The following is a 15,566-nucleotide window of genomic DNA, read 5'->3' as shown; positions in this document are numbered from 1 at the left end:
GCTTGTATTTTGCTAAGAGATTGGTTAAATAGTTTAATTGATATTGATTTATTAGTGCATTAAATTCACCCATCCACTTTAATGGAAAAGTGAAAAAACTCAAATTCAAGTATTTTTTTCTCAGAAACCGTAAGAGCTAGAGTTACCAGATTTGGAGGGATAATTCATAATTAAGTCCCAAATTATTGAAAAAAATATCACACCATTCGGCCTCATGGTGGCGCTATAACAGCCCCCTTTACGTTTTGGCCTGTAACTCTTGAACCGTAGGTCCGAAAATCAAAATTTCTTTTCACCTGGATTCCTTGGGTCACTACGCATCTCCCCATATAGCCCACGCCCATTTGCGTCAGGATAGATTTTTTGATATTGATTTATTTCTGCATTAAATTTCCCCATCCACTTTAATGGGAATTGCAAAAACTCCCATTCAAGTATTTTTTTCTCGGAAACCGTAAGGGCTACAGTTACAAGATTTGGAGGGGAGGTTAATAGTTTTTTGAAAAATTATTAAGAAAATAATCACACCAGTCGGCCACATGGTGGCGCTATAACAGCCCCCTTTACCTTTTGGCCTATAACTCTTGAACCGTAGGTCGTAAAATCAAAATTTCTTTTTCCCTGGATTCCTTGGGTCACGACGCATCTTCCCATATAGGCTACGCCCATTTGCGTCAGGATAGATTTTCCGCCATTTTGAATTTTCTTCAAAACACACTTTTTGCTCCTTTTCCTTCAATTTTTTTCCAAATCTCACACAAATCGGTACACGTGATCTATGGACCCATGCGATGAATATATCCAAACGGCATATTGATAGTCCTTACCGTTCGTCCGTAATTGGCTTCCAAAGTTAGCGGGAGGGGCCCGTTTTACAAAGAATGCCAAAAATCACGAACGAAACGTCCAATCGATCCCAGATTTGAATCACATGTCGAGGGTGGTTTAATCAACAAATCCCCAAAAGCATTTCCACTTTGACCCATAGGGGGCGCCACAAATGCGCAAAATGTAACCGTTCGATGCAAAAACATGATTTTTGGGGGGATCAATCCTCTCAAAATGAAACGCAAGCGATCTCAGGAGTGACGACACAATGTAATTGGCGCAGCCTCCGACGTTATTCCTCCCGGCGTATTCCTCGAGTCCCGGCGGCCGCGACCCGCGACCGGCGTCGGCGCAACCACACTCTGCAATTTCCCCGGAATTGCGACGCGTCTAGTTTCCTTTTGGGTCTCATATATTTGATATTTAATGTTTGATAATACCCCAATTTAACAACTTCATTAAACATGTATGTTAATCATATTAACCCTTGCATATTTTGGTCAAAACTTTTGATGATTTAATTTGTCTTTTTTTCCCTTTTAAAAAAAAACCACCACATTATATCACAACTCCGCTATTTTTGCTATACAAAGAAGTATATACACAGGGCTCAAGTGGTTAAGAAAATCTTTTTGCAAATCGAACCCTGCTCTGAGTTAAATTAACACTCAATATATAATGATTAACTCTCAAGTATTAATATTCAGTTAAAACAATCCAAACTCTCATGAAACAAGCCATGAGGTTGAAATTGTTGAGATAAAACTGAGAAATATGGGCTGCGTTGGCGTTTAACGAACTACAGCTGGAACTTTAAATAATAGCCATGTCCATAAGGTTGAACTGTAAAACATGGTCTATTATTGAAATAAATACCAGTTCTTTAAAGGACTGCTTCAGTTTTCTCTAAGGAACTGAACCCATTACTGAGGCTTATGATTTCTTCATTGGACTTATTACACTGTTGAATATATTCATTGTACACAAGCAACTGTGCTGTCTTTATTTGTTTGCCTGATGGCTGCTGTGTGTGGTAATGAAGACAGCATGCTCAAAATACACTTCAAATAATTCAAGGTTAGAAATGCTGAATTGCTACTCTGCTGGAAGTGCAGAGATATTTGAAACAACATTGTGAAAGTTCTCTCTCTCTTTATCTTTCGTGGTGAGGAGTCTCACGAGGAGGGCATAATGCATGTGTAGGAACTCTTTTTTTTTTGGGGCACTCGGGTGGTACAGGGGTAAAGTACCTGCCCATCACAGCTGAGTATAGAGGTTCGAATCTACCACGGTGCAACCCACTTGTAGAGCGTCTATACGAACACGATTGATCGTGTTCGGGGGAGGGCAGCCGGCCGGGGAGGGGGTCTTTGTCACTGCCCCTACTCCTACGGGCAGGGGTGGCACCTGTAATGTTGAACAGGAGGAGTAGTACAGAGGCACTACGCCCTCCCGGTGGGGGCTCCTCACTGGCAGGTGAGCCAGTAGGGTATAATAATAGCAGTGGCAAGCATGTGGGAGGAATTCAAGTATTTGGCATAAAGACTAAATTAACTCAATTTTATTTTCTAAATTATTGTCTACTCTAAATCTAGGTCAAAAGAAACGCCTACCCACCTGTAGGCGTCACTACTAGGTAAAAAGAAACGTGGCCCTGACCAACCTGTAGGTATCACTACTGCAGAGACAGTCACCCTCGCCTACAGACTTCGAACCTCAGTCTCTAGGGTGGTGGTCAGAAACTTTATCCCTTCACCACTTGGACTCCCATCTCTCACTCAGTGTTTTCTTCTTAATACACCAAGCTATATACAGCATGTTTGACTCAGAACCTGGGGCCAACTGAGGAGGCCATGCCATCAGGAGGCCATTCCACCAACATTGCATAGCCCAGTTGAGTCAGCAACTCATACTTGAACCAGCTGGGCCAATGCTGAATCAGCTGGGCAGGATACGAGGGCACAGTGAGTGCCCTGGCATCCCCCCAGGAGGAGATACTCGGCTCGCCTTGTTGGTGCCACGACCCTGACCCCAGATAAGCATCATTAAATCCACAGTGTTAGATTAATGGAGTCTTAACCACATTCAACCTGGCTTCCCTATTTTGTGCATGTCATTGTAGGTGAAAACTGTAAAAAATACAAATAAATTAGAATAGCAGATCTACAAGCTCACAATGCGTCACAACATGTTGTTGTGAGCTACAAGTTAGTATATATCAGCTTAAATAGTTAAAGTATGTTCAATATTTGGTTGTATTGTGCATAATGAGTAGCTCCATTATCACACAACCCAGATACCAATGGAGTAAAACCCCCCAGACAAAATTATAATAAGCTCTGCAAAGTTGCACAATTCATTCAGATTCATTCAGATGTAGGTGACAAAAAAATACAGGAGCAAACTTTTGATTTCCTCACTGCTTCGATATACAGTATATCCCCAGAGGCAGGCCCCTAAACATGGAGCTAAACGGGAAGCAGACAGTAAAGCTAAAGATCTCTCCAATTAAAAAGGAGCTTCTAGGGAAGTCTGAGCTCATTTATCATACACAGACAGCACAACACTGTCGCTAGATAAGAAATATGCCGTGAACCCTAAGCTCCATCTCGATTGTTTATCTACAGTCTGTGTGTTTGTTTTTGAGGTGCTTCAAGCGTGGAGCATAGTATCAGAGCACGTGGCAAAGCCCAAAGATAAAATGTGGGGTGCTTTAGCAAGCATAAAGATTGTGGAGTAAGACAACCCACTCAAACGGATAACAAAAGGGAAGTCGGGACAACGCTGGCGATACATCTGCTGAACAGGCTTTCAATCATCCCCTTGTCCTACCCTCGGCTTAAACTCAACATTCAAAACTAATCAAAGCCCCTGAAACACACAATTTATTTATTATTCCTGTGATCTTGAACAACAAAGGCACGTCAATGTGAATGTTGCCATGCCACCTTAATGATGATGCTCAGTTTGGAGAAACAAACCAGCTCAGTGTCAGTGGCCTTGCAGTTAGAGTGTCCACCCTGAGATTGGGAGGTCGGGGTTCGATCCCTGGCCGGGTTATACAAAGACTCTTTGGGACCCAATGCCTCCCTGCTTGGCACTCAGCATCAAGGGTTGAATTGGGGGTGAGTCTCTGCGACATACTAGCATCATGTCCAGGGGGTGTACTTGTACATCAAGCTGCCTCACGCTACAGTAACAGGAGATAGGCTCCTGCCCTATGGGCCTCATTGCTCGGCAAGGCTTACTACTTACTTAGTTTGGAGAAACACCGTCTGTATGAATGAATATCGGACACATGCGCTGGCCCAACCTGACTGCGACCCGCATGCATTAATGAGAGCCGTGTTTAGGACGGACCCACTGCAGGGAGTGAACACATGGCGCTGCGGGTCATTTCCATTTAGGAAATGTCATAGCGAGGCATACTGTAGGTGAGCGGTGCTTATAATTAATTGAGCGTGTCTGTGACGGTGAGAGGCCTGTTTGTACGAAAGACAGCCATCTTCATCTGAGGCTTGATACTGTAAGGTTTAATGGGTTGCTGTTAAGGTCAGCCAGTGTCCATGCGCGCGCGTGCACGCACGCACACACGCACGCACGCACGCACACACACACAACAACACTTGGCCAAATGTCGAGATTCAAAACTCCTCCATAAATAAGCCAGATTTATCCTTAGTTGCGCACCGGTGTCACACACAACAGATTTCCAAGCTTACAACATGTCACGCTGCGACGCGTTGTGGGCTTGTAGATCAGCCGTTTTCAGTGCAAGCCTTAACGGGCCAGCAACACAGATGTAATGGCAGTCAAGCTCTCCGTCCCTCAAGGACGTGTTTACGAACACCAGCTGGCACACGCATCACAAGTTGCAAATGAAAGTGCTGTTGTTAAAAAAAATCATGTGTTGAGTCTCGTTTTCTCTGAAAGGATATCTGAATGTCAAAAGCTCCCATTCGAGTAGATATTAATAATAATAATAATACATACCATTTATATAGCGCTTTTCTAGGTACTCAAAGTCCCATTACAGAAACAAGATTAAAACTACTTTATTAGGAAGAACTAGTTAAAAAACTAGAACCAGGAGACCTGGTACTGCCAGACCCCTAGTGGTTGAAATCTGAATGGCCGGACTTCGCAGGGACAGACAAAGCCTCAGAGGAAAAGAGGGACAAAAGAGGGACAAAAGAGGGACAGACAAAGCCTCATGTAGGCCGACCCTCTGGGTATGGCAAAAAACTATAAAAGAAAGGTAAACAAAGGGGGTGGGGATTTTATGTAGGGATTGCGAGTCTGAAAAGGTGGGTTTTGAGTGTGGTTTTAAACGTGGTGAGGGTGGGAGCAGCTCTGATGTGAGCTGGGAGTGAGTTCCACAGTGAGGGGGCGGCCACCGAGAAGGACCTGTCACCCCAGGTTCGCTTATTTGTCCTGAGGGTGTCCAGGAGGTCCAGGAGGGTGGAGTGGGTGGAGGCAGTGATGGTTGTGGAGGGAGGTAGAGATGTTTATCATCCGCATAACAGTGAAAACGGAGACAGGATGAAGAGCAGAGGGCCAATTACTGGGCCTTGGGGGACGCTGTGGGTGACAGGAGTGATGAGTGATTGGCAGTTAACACATCCACCGCCAAGGGCTAATCTCATAATGTACTCACCAGTGCCAATGTTTTATTGTTGTTTTTTGTTTTTTTCAGGTCACCATAGGCCCCGTTAAAATCCTTTAGAATGCGCGATGGACTGTTTGTAAACAACGTGCACATGTCCCTGCGTCTATTAGTCCAGACCACGTGTCATGTTAACATGGGAAATGCGAGGAGAAAAAACTACACAGGATAAACAAAGGGTTTTAGTGTGCGCCTTAGAATGGAGGCCGACGGGAAACAAAAAACGGGATCACACTTCCGGTCGACTTCCGGTGGTGTTACACTGAAAATGGTCCCCCTAGAAAATTGGAAAAAAAAAAAAAATCGAAAAAAAGGAAAAAGCACCCGGACCGTAGCACTACGGTCTCGGCGCTTAACAGTTGGATTTAACGGACCGTAGGACTACGTTCTTGGCGGTGGATGTGTTCATGGAGATGAAATGATGTCTGTCAGTGAGGTATGATTTGAACCAGGAGAGGGCGGTGTCAGTGATTCCAAGGGTGGATTTGAGGCGTGAGATGAGTATGGAATGGTGTATGGTATGAGTCAAAGCAGCACTGAGGTCAAGGAGGATGAGGATGTTGAGTGAGCTGGTGTCAGAGGATAGCAGGAGGTCATTTGTTACTTTGATGAGGGCAGTGTCTGTGCAATATTTGGTAAGGAATACGGATTGAAAGGTAATTTGTTTCCAGGTATTCAGTGATTTTGGTTGCGACAATTCGTTCCAGATTTTTTTTTACAGAAATGGGAGGTTTGAGACGGGCTGGTAGTTGTTGGGGGAGTCTTTGTGATGAGTGATGATTCCAGAGAAGTGGGAAGTGCGGGTGGAGTTGATGGTGCCTTTATAGAGCTGCATGTGTTGCTTGTATTATGTCTGTATGAATGGTGAGACCGGTCTTCCTGACGAGCCTTTCCAGCTGACAGCCATCTTGGACTTGAGATTGAAGTTCATCCGTGTAAAGGTGACAGATCGGGTTTGGACGGGTGCGAGCGCGAGCTAGTCAGCTAGTCAGCTAGTCAAGGCAAGAGGAGAGTGAGGTGTTGAAGATGTTAACCAGTTTGGTGGGAGAATAAGTCTGTGTGAAAGAGGAGGCGGAGATGGCATCAGAGAGCGATGCGGAGAGAGAAGAAGGGTTGATGAACTTGAGGTTGTGAAAGTTTATGGTACGTTTTAGCTTCTCATGGTGGGTGGGAGTGTCAATATGGAAAGAAATGGCCAAATAATCAGAGATGGTGGCGAGGTTGGTGGTGGATATATGGCTGATATTGGTGCCGGTGGAGCAGATTAGGTCTAGGGTATGGCCTTTATCGTGGGTGGGGAAATCGATGTGTTGAGTGAAGTTGAACAATGTCAGGATTTCCAGGAATTCAGATGCAGTTGTGCAGACAGAAGAGTCAACGTGGAGGTTGAAGTCACCAAGAAGTGTAAGTATCAGATGGGGATATGGCACAGAGGTGTGTGAGGAATCCTGACAGGTCGGAGAGAAAGGAGGGGCTGGACTTAGGGACTCGATAAATGACTGCGATGACCAGGGGTTTGGGGCCGGACAGTTTGAAGGTAAGGGATTTGAATGATGGGGGCCTGAATGGGAATTATGGTTGTTTTGATGTTAAGAAGGTGGATGACAGCAATTCCACCGCCCCGCCCGTCCAGGCGAGTTTGTACATGTAGTTTGTTGTTGTGATTGTGTGACGTCACAGCTGGACGGTGGCTAGACCACAGAGAGGGAGGAAATGGAGTTCTCTGTGAGAACAACAAACTTGCGTCGGTTGGCCCTGGAAGAGTGCAAACTGAGTAGGCAGCGGTCGTAGCAACAGAGGCTAACCGCACCGAGAACAGCGGGAAGGCTGCCTGGGGGATGCCTCTCAGCGGCAGTGAAGGAGTTGGATTGTCCGGTGGATCGATGGACGGATCACCTCTCAACGGTAGTGGGGACACACAGATCCGACTGTGATGGTACAAAAATACGGATCCAGATGCAGTGTTTTCCTGGGTTGTTGTCAGCTGGAGGTAGCACTGCAAGTAGCACCGGTAACAGGTAGGTGAACAACACTAATCAAATACATTAGGCTAATTTTATTTAATTAGGGACAGGGCTATGGGAAAGAGACATTTTAAATTAGCTTAGATAGATAGACGGAGAATCGGCGAACAAGCAGCGCCAGCGTCCTCTCAGCGTCTGTGGAATGATGAAAATAGAACAATAGATATTATTGCTGCGATAATTGCAGCATAGTTTTTTTCTTTTCCAACCACAGTATCAGCTTCCTGACAGTACTACAACACTCTCTACATTCACCTGTTCACTGAACCTTTTCTGCGTGCTTGTTTCGGGGGGGGGGGTACCAGTTGATAGCGGAGCAGTACAGTTTTGTAATTACAGCACATACTGTAAATAGATTTGATGCGAGCACAGTACCACATCCATGTAATTTGCTGGTTGCGTTTGGCCTGTCCAGCCCATTATTAGAGCTCATTTCAAATGGAAGGAAGAGGAAATGATGCCTTACAATTATTACACCAAATAACCTATAACTATTCAGCGTGGCCTGTGAAAACAATGCAATGATTCTTATTTGTAGAGGTTTTCCCCCTGCTCTAATGAGATGGATGCGCTTGCTTACCAAGATCCAGGTGGATGCTGGGAAGGAAGGAGTTGAGGAAGAACATGAAGATGACAACGGCCAAGACGGAAACACACTTGACCAAGAGGATTGTGTCAGTTATTCTGTGCTGTGGATGAGAGAAACATAGTTTTGTTTTAGTTTTCTGAATAGGAAGAAAATACAATGACCATATTGCAGCTGTTCCAAAAACTTTTTCCATGCAAAGGATCGCAAAATAACCATAGCCTCTGGCTGCGGCCCCCCATTGCGAAATGTCTTAAAAAAAAGAAAGAAAGAAAATAGCGTCACAGTCTGCTATTTTCACTATTTATGAAACAATTTGAAAATCATTTTTACAAAACTAACGTGCCCAAAATAGGGACGGCAGGTTGAATGTGTTTAAAAAAAAAAAAAAAATCTTTAGTTTTTCTTCTGCCTACCTGGTGCCCCCTGGGGGGCACATTACTTAACATAAATGCAAACCATAGTCACACAGAAGTGGACATGTGTAAAGACAGTGATGGATGAAAGATAATTGCCACTACCTTTTTTTGAAGTTCTTGAATGTTTTGCTCCCAATTCTTATCCTCTTGAGAAATTTCCCTGTAAAACATTGTGAAGAGAGCTGAAGGAATGTTTTTTAGGACTTTCCCCAAGCCTTCAGAAACAATACTGGTTATAGTATTAGTATAATAAAAGTTTGGATGAACACATTTGTTATTGTTATGTTGATGTTGCTGCTATAGAAATTCTTCAGGCTTTTTCTTATCTTATTATCCTAGCTTTATATTGTTATTGTTTTTATGTTGATGTTGCACAGTATGGCAGACCTTACCACCCTTGCAAACTGGCAAATGTGAGCAACAAAAAAAAATCCTAAAATGAAACGTAAATCAGTCCTTCAGCTTTCCGTTTTACCTTTGAAAGGTCCTCATCATTTTGCGGAGCAGATTCTCCAGGTTGAATACTTTTTGCATCAGGAGACATTTGACGGCTGTTTCCTCACGGCTGGCAGGGTTAATGCGCTGGGCTGTCTGCCTCCAGACCAGGATCTCATGCTTGAGTTCTGACAGGAGTCACACACACACACACACACAAACACACACACACACAGAGACTGTCACCTGTTTGAGGTCACGACAGGTGAATGTCTCCGGCGATGTGACAAATCTCTGTCAACATCCCCTCAGCTTGTTTTCCTGTTTTGTTCTATTTCTCAGCAGCATGATGAGTCTGCTGGAAACAGCTGGGAGCTGAGGGCTCCATCCATCCAGCTGAAAATATGTTGCATAGTAGGCGGTCAATACGCTGTGCCCCCCCCCCCCCCCATGGAGGCAAGGATGGTTTGCATTGACCAGCGCTGTGCTGCAACGGCAGAGATACGGCTCCCGAAATCAAGACCCCGGTGTGGGTATCAGTGGGTGCCATGCGCTGGAGGTGGGGGTGTTGCTAGGTGACCTTAACAGGAACTAATTGGCACAGGGGGAGCGGATGCCCCTGTTTGCTGAACCCATGCAATTACCAATCGTGGCGGGGGATTTCATAGCCCCCCCCAGACACACACATCTGTAGGGGAAGCAAAGGAGGCTGGCATGCAGAGGCGGTGGGCTCCACAGGGTAGGATTTACGGGGGAGCTGTGGGCTCTGTGTTGGAACAGTCTGTGTGGAGCTCAGCGGTGGCTTTCTTCAATCTGCCCAGGGCACATTGTGACGCCGCTTCTCCCAAAAGCTCTCCTGTCTTAAATGAGGGTTTGGTGACCAGCTGGGGACAGAGTCTCCTCTGTGTCAATTGGTGGCACTCTTCTCAGCATGGCGGAGAGAGGCGACATTTTGCCTGCAGGGATATTGTAGTCGGTTTCATAGAAATGTTCCTGCTGTATTAGCTTGTTATTATCTTACAGGCTTGGGGGTCTCAAATATGACAACAAAAAAACAATCTTTAGTTACACCGAACAGTAGTAGGATTAAAGTTTTTATGACGTGGCTCCTCAGAGGTGAGCCGTCTAGAAAAGGGTCCGTCTGTCTGTGTCTGGAGCTAATCTCACAAACCGCTGGACCAATCAGCGCCAAATGTCTTGTGTACACTGCCAGTAGGCCACAGGGCTACAGTGAAAGCCAAAGGGGCTCTGAACTTTTTCATTTTTTTATCTAATTTAATTTCTTATTTTATAAAAAAAGAAGTAGAAAAAAGTAATCTCCTCACGTATTAGAAGGACAATAGCAGTCACAACAAGCAGGAACGTGTGTTTTCCATGAGCTTAACATGGTTAACATGGAGATTGAAGTTGATTGGGCTTATATAGGAGGCGGCGTGTCTGATCAAATAATATACTTTGGTGTACGACAAATAGTGAAAATAGCCGATCTACAAACCGCTGGACCGTAATGGGGTGAAAAGATGATGAACCCAAATACTCAACAGGAAGTATGTGGTGTTAGACTGCAGACACAGACAGTGGAAGATGGCAGGTATGGAAAAGGTCAGCACTCGCCACAGGTGGCGGGTGGGGGTGGTGGGAAGGGGGCAGGCACCTGCTCTGAATTTGAAAACTGCTTCATAAAAAAATGGGACGCTGTGGGCTATTAATTCTGGTTATTTAAGGGAGACTCTGCCAGACATGTCCTCATACTCCAGAGTTGCTTCTTAAGTTTGATCGTAAATAAAAGTGTGCCTCTTTCGCCTTGGCCCAGACTGTTGAGGCTGTATTTCTGTTCTTACTACCAGTTTGTCACGGCCAACAGCTGATTGTATCAGCTGTTAAGGGGTCTGTCTAAGATGAGCTGGGGCTGTCGGGGACTACAAGGGAGCCGCCAGACTCGCGAGGGAACAAAACCGGTGGAGGGGCTGACAGGTGAAAGTTCTAAAGAGTTCATAGAGGTAAGCATCACCAGATCTAACTGTAGCACTCCAACTCAAGCTTCTCTTCCCCCCAGAGAAGTGACGCTCCACATCCCCAAAGCCAGCCTCTGCTGCCTTCCTGCCATGACGACATATTGATGTTACACACTCCATATCTTTTATGACAAAGATCGGAAAATATAAATCTCTCTGGACATACTGACCAGTTGAGAACGGCAGTTCATTATAATATCACTCTCTCCCTCTCTCCCACAAACACACGCTGTTAAGTTAAACCCATTTCCTGTTAATAATAACGTAACCTGTGTAAAATGCGCTGCATTGGGAGGTAAATGGGAGACACTTTATTGTGAAGGTAAGACCGGAAAAAAAGAGTGGTTGTTGCTGCAAAGTTGTTGCATAGAAATGCCAGATCGCCGTGCCGGTCCGGTTATAAACTTGTGTTTTTGTCAAACAGTCAAAACAAGTTGTATCATTAGTTAGAATACGTCACAGACACTTTCAAACGAGAGGGCACTCTCGTTTGTTGGATGAAACATCCAACAAACATGGATCCCTAAAGACTCTTCATAACAGCTATCCACACTGCAACTTTAGCATCGAGGTGAAACACAACGTTAAATCATAAAAGTGGACATATTAGCACGGACGGCATCCACTGCCTGTCTATTACAGTATAACCTGTGAGTAGCCTATAATTTATTGCCTCAGGTCAGCTGAGCCACGTTATGAAATCTGACGTACCCATTGTTGTGCAATACCCTTTGATTGTTTGTTATTCTGAAGGAAAACGTTCAAACGCAATGGAGTATTAAGAAACCATTACACACGCTGAATGCGCTCAGTGCGCAAATGGTAATGTAGGCAATTCATGTATTTGTGCAAGATGACCCTGCTATATAAAATGTGTATATTACTTGTTACAGCTGGAAAATAAAGCCCAGGAAAGAGGACTCCGGCGGACTGTAGTCAACGGCCTATGCTCCATGAAAAGGAGCGATAGGCATAAGTAAGTAAGTATATTGCTCGTTATGTTCAAATAGTGCTGTAAGTGCTAGGCTGCATTTACGCACCTGCTCGTCATTAATGCATAAAAACACACATATGACCGTTATTCATGTCAGAGAAATTTTAATCATGCCAGATGTTGGGGCCGGCAGTTTAAAATCCTAGCGTGACCTCTGATATATATATGTAATATCTTTGTATGATTGGCTCAATCAAATGAACCAATGAAATCAGCCGAATCAAATGAAGATGTGGGAAAATGAACCAGAACAGGAAACAGTATACATGTACCACCTTCCAGAGATCCAGGACTACAGTTATGCACAGAGCCTATAAAAGATGTAAGGCTTTGTTCCCATTTCAGTCCTGGTAGATGCAAAAAAACGTAATTAAACTGTTAATAAGACCATAGTTAACTGCCAATATATGCATAATAAACTGTTCTGATGTTAATATAATGACATAATAGGTACGTTAGTGAGACTGAATAAATGTGTTTGTAATGCTTTAACTTTAAGAAACTCAAGGCTTTTATTAATGTTCTTAAGCAGTCTATAAACTGTTAATACGTTTCTTGTAAGCTCTTAAAAATGTCATAATAATCTAACATCAAACATGTTTACAATGCTAATATTGAAACTTAAATAGCTTTAATAACACATAATAATGTTAATAATCATCTTATGAGGACTTTCCATATTAGCTATTAATTCATGCTTATAACGGTCTTATATGAAAATAAAGGTGTTTACAATGCTATTATTAACACTTATAACCCTATTAATAAATAGTAATAATAAGGTTAATAAGTAAGTATCTTTCTTATAAGGACTAATAAGTGTCTTATCAACTAATGCTTATTAACAGGATGTTTGTTTAGTGTTTAGTGCTACCCCATTGGGAAACTCATCAGATGTAGGCTCATTACTTTATGACACACCTCAGTGGTCTCATACTTACAGTAGTCACATACGTATGTATGTTTGTATGCACAGTATGCATGTATGTATGTACTGTATGTAGGTATAAATGTATGTACATAAGTCTAAGCTAAGGAGAAAGGTTTTCAAGAACAACAACTTTTCACTTGTCGCGTGTGAGCACCATCTCTGTGAGTCTGATGAGGGCATCACGTTCTTCTGATGGCCTGAGAAGTTTGATTTTCCTGATGGCCTCTTGGCAGTAGCACTGGGCTAGGTAGGTAGTCTGCTCCACGCCATCACTCTGCAGAACATACTGCCATGCTCGTTCTACATCTCCTTTACAACTGAACCGTCTCATGATCATCGCATGCAGTTCAGGAAACTGCTGACAAGCAAACAGGACGGGTCCGGTGGCCAATCCCAACTTGAGGTCGGCAGCTGAGGGCTTACCCAGCTGATTGGCACACGAAGTGAAGTCCAGCACATCATCAACCAGCTGAAACGCAATGCCAACGTTCCTCCCATATTGATAGGCTATTTCATGGACTTCAGGGTCACAGTTCACCAGAATAGATACTGCTTTACAACTGTTTGCGATGAGACTTGCTGTCTTCTTGAAGGTTTTCTTGAGGTAGTGCTTAAATCTCTCGTTCTCATTCTCCTTTGAGCCCAGCTGCATGAATTCACCTCGAACCAGGTCTTCAATGACCTGTGAAAGCGCAGAGACCACTGAGGTGTCTCCTATACGAGCCAAAGCCATGGAGACAGCAGCCAGGATGAAATCTCCAGCCAAGATAGCCTTTCTTTCACCCCACACTTCATGGATGGTGCTCTTTCCTCGCCGTTTGTCTGAGCCATCGATGACATCGTCATGTACAAGGCTGGCAGTGTGGATCATCTCAGAGATCATGGCTATTGACCGCTGACCTGGGAGCAGATCTCCATCTCTGTTGCTGTGGATGTTCAGGGCTCTGGCCATCAGGACAACTATCGTGGGTCGAAAAGCCTTGCCTTTCCCATCAAAGTAGTAGTCACACAGAGACCTCAGCTCTTCTCTGGACACAAATAATTCCTTTTTGATGTCTTCATACAGGTGTGTTAGGTCTTTTTGAGCTATTATGAAGGGATCTTTCAGCTTTGTATCACTATGTATATCTTTGCAGAAAAACTGGGGCGTGGGGTTCAGCAACCGTGCCTTGTGCCTGGTGAGAGATGATCTGAATATTGAGTTTGTGTAGACAGGATGTGACGTTCCACAGAGAGAACCTAGTCCCCTCCAAGATGTCGCAGTGGAGGAGAAAGCACCACCGCCCTGTGCATTCAACGGGGACACTGATTCTAATGAAGATAAACTAGAACCTGTAGTCCTCCATCTCCAACAGTGCCTCCACGGAATCGCCATGTTCCACCAGTACCTACAGTATTATCCATTACCATAGCACTTCAAGACTAGTATATGACGTCAATACTATGATGTCATAATGATGACATCAGGGATCTCCATATCTACTTATATAATCGAGGAGTGACTTCCGCCCCCCCGCTGACGCTATACCCACAGCTCTGTAGGCGACTAAACACAACGCCGACACACCACATCTCGCCAACACAGTAGCCACGGCGTGTGCGCAGAATTTACGGGTGGCGTAGGCCACCTATCATTGCTCACTACACAGTTTCCACGTCGCAACATAATTTATTCCACTCACCACATTACGGACAAAACGGAAGGTGAAACAGTTTCGTACCGTTTACCGTGCGCACCACTGACACCGAACGCCGACGGGTTTCGCCGAAATAACACGAAGAGCCGCCATTGAACTCCGCGCATCTCCACAACAACACACAAGCAGGTCCTTCGCTTCAACCCCCCCCCCCTTCTTACGTACCTCTTTTGTTCCACCCAGGCCGTTACTTTCACTTCACTCATGTCTCGATCACAATATGTCCGTCCTTCACGTGCCATGTACATCCCAAACACAAAAATAAACGGCGACGGGCACACTACAGCACGTTGTCCTGCTACATCTGGTAAACACACCAGCAGCGTAGGTTCATCACACCAAAGGATTCGACAGTGATGTCATCATTATGCAACCCGGAAGTACAAATACCAAGGACACGTCAGTGATGTCAGTCGGGATACCAGGTTTTCAAAAACAAGCGACAGAAACAAGCAAGGACGTTCATGAAAAAAAAAAAAAACAGCCGAAGGGGTCCGCCATGTTCCACGGGGGTCCCCGGGGGTCCCAGCACTCCCAGAGGGTCCGCGGACCCCCAGGAAAAATATATATATAATTTTTTTTTTTTTTTTTACTTTTGGAATTTCTAATCCGACGATTTTGGTACCCCAATATACACGCACCCACGCTGGGCCCCGTGTGCGGCTAGGGGGTTGGCCGCCCGTAGGGCGGCCGGACCTCTAGTATGGGTATAAAAGGGACACAGACAGACAAGACAGACATTTCTATACATGGGCATAAGAGATATGGGGGTTTATACATTTATAATATATCTCCGGAATTCAACCTTCAATCCGACCGAACTCCCTCCCACTCGGTACACCACCCACTCGGGTCCTCTGTGATACACACTCCAAGTTTGAAGTTGATCTGTCGGACACGTGGTGGACACATGGACACACATACTCACTCAGCTGTCATCCTTATATAAATCCAAAAGAAAAAGAATCCCA

At 44.6% G+C, this 15,566-nt stretch overlaps 2 protein-coding genes across 2 annotated transcripts in view; both read right to left on the bottom strand.

Annotated features, from left to right (window-relative positions):
* oca2 (oculocutaneous albinism II) overlaps positions 1–15,566 on the bottom strand; it is a 79,359-nt gene that overhangs the window by 25,211 nt on the left and 38,582 nt on the right. The window contains exons 16-18 of the mRNA XM_084067847.1: positions 8,999–9,146; positions 8,626–8,683; positions 8,099–8,207 (exon numbers count right to left, since the gene is read on the bottom strand). Of these exons, the coding sequence (XP_083923973.1) occupies positions 8,099–8,207; positions 8,626–8,683; positions 8,999–9,146 (315 nt within the window). The remainder of the gene's footprint in view (positions 1–8,098; positions 8,208–8,625; positions 8,684–8,998; positions 9,147–15,566) is intronic.
* Positions 13,032–13,774, bottom strand: LOC311052251 (all trans-polyprenyl-diphosphate synthase PDSS1-like; the record flags this gene model as incomplete). The annotated part of the gene is made up of 1 exon (XM_084067128.1): positions 13,032–13,774. The coding sequence occupies exon 1, from the start codon at positions 13,767–13,769 to the stop codon at positions 13,032–13,034; it is 738 nt and encodes a 245-aa protein (XP_083923254.1). The 5' UTR covers positions 13,770–13,774.

Source organism: Gymnoscopelus microlampas, assembly GCF_963454915.1.
Source record: "Gymnoscopelus microlampas genome assembly, chromosome: 9".
Lineage (NCBI taxonomy): Eukaryota > Metazoa > Chordata > Actinopteri > Myctophiformes > Myctophidae > Gymnoscopelus > Gymnoscopelus microlampas.
Note: the sequence above shows the minus strand (reverse complement) of the source record. Positions and strands in the feature narration are given on the sequence as shown.